The 10516-nt window shown below is 41.1% G+C and overlaps 1 protein-coding gene across 3 annotated transcripts in view; it reads left to right on the top strand.

Annotated features, from left to right (window-relative positions):
• The window catches only part of pdzd2 (PDZ domain containing 2), a 108211-nt gene that overhangs the window by 78100 nt on the left and 19595 nt on the right, over positions 1 to 10516 (top strand). For 2 of the 3 annotated variants that reach the window (XM_050049930.1, XM_050049931.1), the window contains 4 exons: positions 564 to 696; positions 942 to 1029; positions 1214 to 1317; positions 7541 to 7706. In XM_050049930.1, the coding sequence (XP_049905887.1) occupies positions 564 to 696; positions 942 to 1029; positions 1214 to 1317; positions 7541 to 7706 (491 nt within the window). The remainder of the gene's footprint in view (positions 1 to 563; positions 697 to 941; positions 1030 to 1213; positions 1318 to 7540; positions 7707 to 10516) is intronic. The other variant, XM_050049932.1, reaches the window with a different exon arrangement.

Raw genomic sequence — 10516 nt, 5'->3', positions numbered from 1 at the left:
CTTTTTATAGGATCAGATTCAACCCTGAACTTACCCTGCTCCGGAGCAGGATAGCCGTTCAGAGTAAGTTACCATGGTGATCTACCCCGATAAGAACTGAACCGGCTTCGTGAGACCGAAAACCCAGGGTTAACCCTGAAGTTACCTCACTAAGACATTAATCCTGCTTCGTGATACAGGCCCCAGCTCAGCATGATGACGTTCTGTAGTCTCATTTAGCCACTTCTTAGCAACTGCCTTTTTAAAGATACATAGAAGCTTCAGAGTTCACAAGTGGGATATTTACTGACATATTTTATCTTGTAAAACAAACCATGAAAGTCTCTTCAGCCTGTGATAACCACAGACCTTCTTTCAGGCATCTAACCAAAAACCCATTCAAAAAACCTGCTGACTCAAAGACAATGGAACCATGTGTGATAAAATGCTAACTCAGTTATGGGTTTTAGGACTCATTCCCGGTGCACTCTATGTTTACATATGAATGTACATGTGTGCATTTAAGTTGGGTCAAAGAGAGGTCTTTGATAGTGTTGTGCTAATGCCTGTGCTCCTCTGTGCAGTCGTGGAGATCAGATACTGGAGGTGGACTCAGTTAGTCTCCGTCACGCTGCTCTAAGTGAGGCCTATGCCATCCTCAGTGAATGTGGCCCTGGACCTGTCAGTCTCATTATAAGCAGGCACCCTAACCCTAAGGTAAGAGGATGTCTGTCTCTTTTTTATAGATTCTTCAGTATTTTCAGGCCAAGGACCCCTTGGCTCAAACAGTGATGGAATAGTGACCCCCTACTACACATATATAAAACTGAGTTGCATATTAAACTGGCAGATGGATATGTATGAAGATGCCTTAATTACTGTTGTGTTGTTTTTTTTGTAGTTGTCAGCGTTGTATTGTTCCAGCTTTGATAAAGCTCTTGCATCTCATTGTCTTTTCTCAGGTATCAGAACAGGAGATGGATCACATCATAGCTCGATCCACACACAGGGACAAAATGAGCAAGAACAGGCACTCGTCTTACTCCCAAGGTGTGACTTTTTTTTTTTACCTGCAGTTACATTTTTTATTTTCTCTTCTTTTGTTTACTCCTGCACTGCAGTCATTTTACAGGTGTCCAGGTTACAATATGAGCACCATATTTCAGCTAACTGTTGAAAGAAAGTTCAGCAGCATGGCTCGGGGTATCTGATCTGTCTTGCTTGTAATCTGTAGGTGTGTCCTGTAAGAGTCCCTACCCAACAGCAAAGGACAAGCAGGGAGAAGGTTCCCCTGCTCTCAGCTGGACAATGAAGAGATTCCTGGAGCCTGCCAGTAGGGTAAGTTTTCACACAACACTGTATTATTGCTTATTTCGTACACCCACAATGCTATGTTCAGTTTAATTGCTCTTAAAGCCAAGTTAGGCAGAAATCTGGAGAAGGCAAAAAAAATATTAATACAAATACATTAGTATTAATCGTTCACCCAGGCACTCACTGAGCCCTCATTCCAACAAAAAAAAACAACCTGTGACTTGGGATGATAGAGGACATACTATGTGCATAACTTCTGCTCTGAAATAATGATAATAATAATGATGATAATAATAATAATAGTGGTATTATTATTATTGTTATTATGAATAGGTTTTTCTGATCCCAAATAATAACAGCATTCAATTTCTGAAAAAAGAGTAACAATGGAATATTTATTGAGAAGCATTCATATAAACAGTTTTATTACTGTTAGGTATATCTCACTGATGCACACTTGTGTATCCTATAGGCCTAACAAATGTGTTTGAAGATTTTTGTCCGCATAAAACATTTGAAAAAATTTGATTTCATTTAACATGTTTTAGATCCAGTGACTGTTACACTGGGTATTGGTACTCGATACCTTTGATGTATTTGATCCTTTCTGCGTTGGCAGCCTGATCCTAGACCTGGTCTTCCCCAAGAGGATTTTGAGTGTCAGACACTCAGTTTCCTGCATTTTGCACCAGTTTGGGTTATTTAATGTATAAAGTTCAAAGTCCTATGCTTCTCTCAAAATATATGTAAAGGGAAAAGAGTCAATTATAGTAATCAGTTGCATCGGTTATATTGAAGATGAAAATATCTGATAAGAGACATGGGCAAAATGTTTGATCTGTCAAAAGAAACTGTTTGGTAAACTTGGAAAAAGCTAGATAGGGAAGGTTTTATGCAGGAATCCTGAAATTAAACCTTTTAAGAGCAGGAGACGTTTCTATCCAAACAGGACTTGGGGGGGGGGTTAACTCTTTTAATGTTAACTTTCATGGCGCTGGGGAGGCTACTGTTGATCTCTCGCAGCACATCGTCAGAGGAAGAATTCCTGGGGGTGTAGCCATCCTCTGGCACAAAAGGTATGACCCAGTGGTCAGTGTCATCCGACTCGAAGCAGACTGGTGCATTGGTGTGCAGATAAAGATGAATAACAGTGAGTTTGTCGTCTTGAATGTGTACTCACCATATGAGTCCAGACTCAATGAAGATGAATACCTGAACAGACTTGCTTTTATTAACTCTTTCATTTCTGAGAACCAGTCCACGAGCATCTTTGTTGTGGGTGACATGAATGCTGACCTGTCAGATAGTAAATAATAATAATAATAATAATAATAATAATAATAATAATAATAATAAGACATTTTATTTATATAATGCTTTTTACAGCTCTCAAAGACGCTTTACATTTAAAACAAAGAAAAGAAGTACATACATGTAAGTGCGAAGGGATAAACAAGACAAGGACAAAATACAACAACAAGGTGCAAAAGCATAGAGCAAAACAAAGAAAAAAAGAAAAAAAAGAGGGATACATGAGAAACAGAGAACTAAAAGCTAATGTTTAAAGCTTAAAAGCGGATTTGAAAAGGTGGGTTTTGAGGAGTGATTTGAAGGTGGATGGATTTGGACAGTCACGGATGTGTATAGGGAGGGTGTTCCAGAGGGAGGGGGCGGCTATGAAGAAGGCTCTGTCGCCCCAGGTTCGCTATATGTTCACGGGAGCGGGTGTGGGTGAGGAGGCAGGCAGCAGAGTTCTGGATGTACTGAAGTTTGTTGAGGACTTTGGATGATGAGCCGTAGAGGATGCTGTTGCAGTAGTCCAGTCTTGAGGTGATGAAAGCATGGATAAGAGTTTCAGCGGCAGAGAAGGAGAGTAATGGATGGAGATGGGCAATATTTCTGAGGTGAAAGAAGGCAGTTTGGGTGAGGTGACTGATGTGATGTTCAAATGAGAGGTTATTGTCGAAGATGATACCAAGGTTGTGGATGAATGGGGAGGGAGAGAGGGTGGTGTTGTCGATGCTGAGGGAAGTTTTGTGTTGATGTAGAGAGGGATTTTGGGCTGATGAGTATTATTTCAGATTTGTCACAGTTCCGTCTGAGGAAGTTGGCTTGCAGCCATGATTGGAGTTCAGTCAGATAGTTGGTGAGGGTAGAGCGGGTGGCCGGGGTGATGGATTTTGTGTAGATGGAAATTTGGATGTTGTCAGCGTAGCAATGGAAATGGAGACCATGATGACAAATGATAGAACCAAGGGGGAGTAAGTAGATGATGAAGAGGAGAGGACCAAGCACCAAGCCCTGAGGAACACCTTGAAGCAGGGGGACGGTGGAGGAGGTGCAGTTGTTGACATGGATGAACTGATGTCTGTCGGTGAGGCATGATTTGAGCCAGGAGATAGTAGAGCCAGTGATGCTGAGGGAAGTTTGTAGGCGGGATAGCAGAGTGCAGTGAGGTCAAGGAGGATGAGTATGCTGAGGTGGCCAGAGTCGGCAGAGAGGAGGAGGTCGTTAGTGATTTTAAGGAGAGCAGTTTCGGTACTGTGTTGAGGGGGGGGGGGGGGGGGGGGGGTTTGCTGAGTTGAGTGTAAATGGTTTCGATCTTTGATTGAAAAAATGCCAGAAAGGAGTTGCATTTGTCAGTTGTGATGGAGGACAGGGTGTTGTCGCAGGGTTTGAGGAGTTTATTGACGGTGGAAAAGACAGTCTTGGGGTTATTGGAGCCAGAGTGAATGAGTTGTGAGTAGGAGTTGGACCGGGCGGCACTGAGGGCGTCTTTGTAGTTTGAAAGGTGGTCTGTATAGTTAGTAGTAGGATAGTAAGTCAATGTTTGCCAAGCATACGGTGCAGCTCTGTGAAGATAACAATCTTATCCTATCTAGCCAAAAGCTCTTGCCTGCAGATAGCTTCTACTATTAGTGAAGCCTTGCATTCCACATCCTGGCTCGATCACTGTATAAGCACTGCTGATGCCCATGCTAGCATTAGTTCAATGACAATTGAGTATGATGCATCCATGTTTGATCATGATCCCTTTTTTACGATTGTAGAGTGTGACTCTTCCTGACCTATCTCTGGAGGTCCACTCAGCCTGCACTCCAAAGCTAGACTGGTCCAAGCTCAATAGTGAGAATGTTTTATTATATTATGGGAGGGTAGATATACTGCTGAGTGATGTGTTCTTACCCAAGGACGCCATCTTGTGTACTGATGTGAACTGTAATCGAAGCGCACAACGAGAGGACCTATGTACTATGAATAACTGTATAGTTGGTGCTTTTATTGAGGCCGGTAAACCATGCCTCACCCACCATAATAACAGACAAAAGATTATACCAGGGTGGAATAAACATGTGGCAGCCCATCACAATGTAGCCAAGGAGGCCCATAAGGCCTGGGTCCTCACAGGGAGGCCTAAAGAGGGGCCTGTCCTTGACCATAAAAAGTTAACTAATTCTAAATATAAAAATGTAGTGTGTTATGTCAGCAAACATGAACAAGTAATGAGAGCAGACTGATGGCTGAAAAGCTCCCGGGTAATGATGTAACAGGCTTCTGGAAGGAGGCGAAAGCTTTAATACGAGTAACACATCTCTACCTAATACCATAGATGGAGTCTCTGGAGCGGGTAACATTGCTGAGTTGTGGAGGCAACATTATTCTGATTTATTTAACTGTATTAAAAGTGACCCCTTTAAAGTGGTTAATATTGACTCTAATGACTCTGATGGACTATCAGCCAATGAGGTCTACCTAGCTATCTCCCAGTTAGCTGATAACAAGTCATGTGGCTCAGATGACATCTCTGCTGAGCACCTTAAACATGTGTCCCATGGCACACTGCCAGGCTCCATGCTCTCTGTCACTCTTGTTCCTGCAATTAAGGACAAAGCTGGCAAAGTGGGGAGTTTAGATAACTACTGACCTATTGCTTTAGCCAGTGTGTTATCCAAAGTACTGGAGAAAATTTTGATAGATAGATTAGATTCTTTTCTTCTTACTACAGACAACCAATTCGGCTTTAAGCCCAAGCACAGCACAGATTTATGTATTTATGCTCTAAAAGAGATGGTTGAAACATATAGAAGATAATTCTTCTGTTTTAGTAGGTTTTATTGATGTTTCTAATGCTTTTGATAGGGTAAATCACCATAAATTATTTGTTAAATTGAGTCAAAGGGGAGTGCCTGTTACCATAATTAGGATCCTGGTATGCTGGTATGCCAATCAGAGCATGAGAATAAAATGGAGGGCGGGGGTGGGGGGTTGGGTGCGGCACTGGATGTATGATTGGTAGCACTGTGGTCAACCATCTTATGTACGCTGACGACCTGGCTATTATTTCTCCTAGTAGTGCAGGGTTTCAACAGCTGCTATATATATGCTCTGATTATGGCATTAAATTTAATGTGAAATACAATGCAAAAAAGAGTGGGGTTCTGATCTGTAGGGCTAAGGGGGGCATGGACCTCAGATTTCCATCTTTCTAGCTGTGAGAACAAATTTTATCTGATTGCAGTAAAACTAAGTATCTGGGACATTTCATAATTGATCGACTGCTAGATGATGATGACATGTATGGACAGCACCACTTGTTATATGCACAGGCTAATATGCTGGCTAGGAGATTTCACTGGTGTTCTGACTATGTCAAGTTCACTCTTTTTAGATGTTTTTGTACACCGTTGTATACTGCCCCTTTGTGGGTGAAGTTTAGGAAGGAGAGCCATCACAAACTACGGGTTGCGTACAATGACTGTTTTAGGTTCCTCTTGAACAAGCCCAGGTGGAATAGTGCCACTGAACTGTGCACGGCCAGAATTCACAACTTTGAAGCTCTGCTGAGGAACTTGATGTATAAATTTATATGCCGTCTAAACGGGTCAATGAATGGTGTTATCCAGGTGCTGACTAACCCCAAGTTTAGCACTGTCAGATATGGTTTCCAATTTTGGACATATTGGTACCAGTGCCTTGTTCACTGAATTTTTTCTTTAATGTCTTTGTGTGTTTTTAAATGTTGTATGTGCTTTTATGGACCCCGAGTCTGTTCAATAAACTTGATTGATTGAACTTGATTGATTGAAAAAAAATAACTTTTTATATTCTACAGTTATATCCTCCTAGAGTTGCGCCTTGTTTGTAGGTTTGCCAATATTAGTGATTATGGTATTATTTTGCAGTCTGCACGGTGTTGTGTAAAATATTACCTGTAGGCACATTCATAAACTTAATTAGGCATAGCCCTAATTAAATATTTTGCTTATGATGAATTTATCATTATCATTATTTTAAATTAACTTACATTGAAGCCATTATTTCCATGTTCTTAATCTTTTAATTTTATCCTGAATTTTGCAGCAATTTGTAAAGTCTGTTTTAATGTGAGGGCTATAAATTAATCATCAATTATCTGTCTCTGTCTCATCTGCAATGATTGTTTGCAAGTAGGCCTACATGTAAGTTCCGTAGTTTAATACCCGGGCATAAAAGGACCTTATCAAAGCTTTATCAGGCAGCAGTCAGTCAGCGGGTCAGTGAGCATGCTACCCGTGGTCCTGAGGGTCGGAGTCTCTGTAACCATGGCAACGATAACGCTGAGTGACAGACTGGTCATTCTGTGACATTCTCCTCCGCAAATTCTGATTTGATATTTCTCTGCTGTGTCTCTTGAAACTCTTTTGGTTTAATATTACTCATGTCATTCCAAGCATGTGGAAGCATAGTTTATGCAGTAGGGAAGGGTTTGCACAGTAATGCAGGATAAATTGTACCTCATACTGAATCAGTAAAGGACAGTGCATTTTATTTTTCAATACGGGATGATCGTATTATATGGGACAGGTGGCAACTCTAGCCACTATATTCTCATTATGGGTGACAAATGAAGTACGCTGCTGGCATAGGTATCACTTTAAGGGTACAGCCAGCAGTCTTCTTCCTCCCTGCCTCTTGATGGCACAATGCTGTTTCCAGTTGTATTAACACCAACAGTTGTTGATCAGAGAAATAGAATAAAATCAAAAGGCATCAGATAGCCTTTCATCTGATAGACACAGGTTGTGACCATTGTTTCTGGCCAGCAACATATTTAAAGTTCAGTAATTCATTCTCAGTGGATGTTTGGCCAAATAGGAACATTTTCATTTGAATAGCTTATTGTGGAAAACTACTTAGAAAATTTGTGGGTGTGTTTTTCTGATTTTTCTTTCCCCTGATATGTTCTTGTATTTTCACATGTCTGTAGCAGGGGTCATTGAGCTCAGAGACAGAGTTATCTCAGTACTTCTCTCAGGATTCTTCCAGCCAGTCCTTCCTGTCTGAATCCATGCTGATTGGCTCCAACAGCGATGAGGCGCTCCACCAGCAGAGCTGCAGTGCCTCAATGGATGACAACTCAACACAGCCACATGGTAAAAATTTCACCCGTTTAAATACCACAGAAAAGTTTTAATCCTGGTGCCCTGGGCAGGGACTAAATTTAGCTCTAAAGTGACCTTGAAACCAGATTAACTGAAAATGGCTTTGTCATGTATGGGTTAGCCAGTTTAAAATGGACTCAAATGAAACCCTGAAGGAAGATTTTAGTTACCCCAGGATTAAAGATAGTCTTAAATGAAATCTTAGTGGACACAGGTTTAAAGGTCTAATGTCCATAATTTAGTGGCATCTAGTAATGAGGTTGCAGATTACAACCAACTGAAATTTTCCAGTGTTCCAAGTGTGTAGGAGAACTATGGTGGCCAACACGGATGGCCCTATGTAGAGCCTGTCTGCGTACCAACAAGGGCAGGCCTTGCACTCAGTTAGATGATCAGTTTCTCAGACCCATGTCTTTTGTTAATAAGAATGCTGAGGAAGACTTGAGTGTGTTCAGATGACAATATTTTTTATATTGTGCAGTAGAAAGGAGTATATTCACCTAAACTAGGACTGACTGTTTTCGCATTTTTATTTCACTATTCTAGCAACACTTTAAATTCAACCAAACATGTTTTCATTTCATGCTCCCCTCAAGGTATTTTATCTTTAGCTCGTGAAATTGAAAGGCCATTGTTTCATGATTGTTTTTCACACTGTTCCCCACAGTTGACCAGATGTAAACAGTCTATACTGAGGCTTGTCAAACCGTATCAGGTTACCTGCCTCTAAAAAATTGACAGCAAGTGTTTAACTTTACTTAAAGGGTAGTTTCTGCATTTTTTTAACCTGGACCCTATTTTCCTATGCTTTTGTGTCTGAGTGACTAATGGGAACAACAATTTTAAAACTGGTCCAGCATTTAGTGAAGCTGCTACAAACAGGTTGCAATGTAACTTTTATGGGCAATTGAGCACCGCCAGTGTACTTCCACTAAAAGTGCTTGTTTTGCCACTAATAGGTTCAGACTATTATTCTAAGTGTCTGATAACATGGAAAGGAGCCTTACAGAGGTCAACCTCTCTGTTAAAGAGTAAGATCCTTTTTGATCACCAAACCTAACAGATTCCATTTAGTTAACTATACTTTTATCTTTGTAACACACTTCATTCAAAGTCAATAAAAGCAAAAGAAAACTCAAAAGAGAATCCCGTTCATCTCTCCACTGTTCCAAAAATCACCAACTCTGGTTTGGTTAAAATTAACCCTTATTTCAGCCAGTAAGACATGAAATCTGGCTCTATACATGCCTAATGACTGTTTATTTAAATGGATTGTGGTGGGTTTTGTGATGAAGATTTTAAGGCCACCTCTGGTTAAGCAAAAAGGATGTTATCCCTTAACCAAAAGGTCTACCTCTATAGGGATTCTTTCAATAATGTTGTCAGACCATTAGAATGACAATCTGAGCCTGTTAGTGGCAAAAACAAATACTTTCAAAAGGTGGAGGGTGCAGACATGCCCTGAGTGGTTACATTGCACTCTGCTTCATGGCTGCCAGCTGCAACAGCCTTACTCAGTACTGAATTTCCAAAAATCGTTGCTCCAGTTAGTCACTTAGGCACAAAAACATAGGAAATTAGGGTCCAGGTTGGAAAATAATGACGTTACCCTTTTACTTTAAGACATACTAAAATTGGTGTGGATATGTTAAAATGAGGGTTATAAATCACAAAATTACAGTCAACTACTTAATCTGTCATTAGGCATACAGGAATTATTAATTCACCAGTGGATGTGCATCTGTGGACGTGGATCTTATGGGACTGGGTGGCGTGACAGTACTTTCTTGTTCCAAACTTACTTTATTTACTTTAGTCACAAGCTATGTTTCCATCCAAAAGTGATTTGAAGAATCAGAACCGCAGAACCGGAAACAAAACAAGTCTTGCATTCTTCTTCTACGTTTTCTGGCGGTTGGCAACCAGCTTGTAAATGCATTACCGCCTTCCCGACCCGGAGTGTGGATATCACCATGGAGAGAGGTGCGCTACGTCAAACTTAATTTGAACATAACTATTTCCATCCCCCATTTTACCAATCAAAATTTTTTCGAATCAACCAAAACCCGGCTAAAGCGAGCGTATTTTAGTTTGTGTGAATCAGGGGATTTTAATTCGAATTTTGGCGTTTCTATCATAATTTTCCTATGTGATCCTTCTAGATGCGCATCTAAACAGGCTGATGGAACATGGCAACAGTGTGATTGGTTTGTTTGTATAAGTGGCTCATAGCAGCAGTCACACTTTAAGAATGTGGTTATTTCTCACACTGTCAGAATTATAACACAGACTTGGTTATTGGCCGCCAAAGTTCTGAATCAGTCATCTGTGGGCATACCCCACAGTGTGATTAAGGTACCCTGTTGCAGATTGATGGCCAAAGATGTGTTGAAGGACAACTTAAAGGGATAGTGCACCCAAAAATGAAAATTCAGCCATTATCTACTTACCCATATGCTGATGGAGGCCCTGGTGAAGTTTTAGAGTCCTCACATCCTTTGCGGAGATCAGCGGGTGGAGCGGCCAGCACACCTAATGGCAGACAGCGCCCCAGACTAACGTCCAAGAACACAAAATTGAATCCACAGAGTACCTCCATACTGCTCATCCATAGTGATCCAAGTGTCTTGAAGCCGCGACATAAAAAGTTGTTTCGAAAAACGTCATATGAACTCTGTTTTTAGCCTCACTGTAGCCTGTAGCTCTGACTGCTTCTCTGTGCTCCACGCTCACGTGTGCGCGCTCAGGGTGATCGGTGATACACGGTCTCTGAAGAGCAGCAGTCTCGTCAGTACTGATGT

Source organism: Epinephelus moara, chromosome 8, assembly GCF_006386435.1.
Source record: "Epinephelus moara isolate mb chromosome 8, YSFRI_EMoa_1.0, whole genome shotgun sequence".
Classification (NCBI taxonomy): Eukaryota; Metazoa; Chordata; class Actinopteri; order Perciformes; family Serranidae; genus Epinephelus; species Epinephelus moara.
Note: the sequence above shows the minus strand (reverse complement) of the source record. Positions and strands in the feature narration are given on the sequence as shown.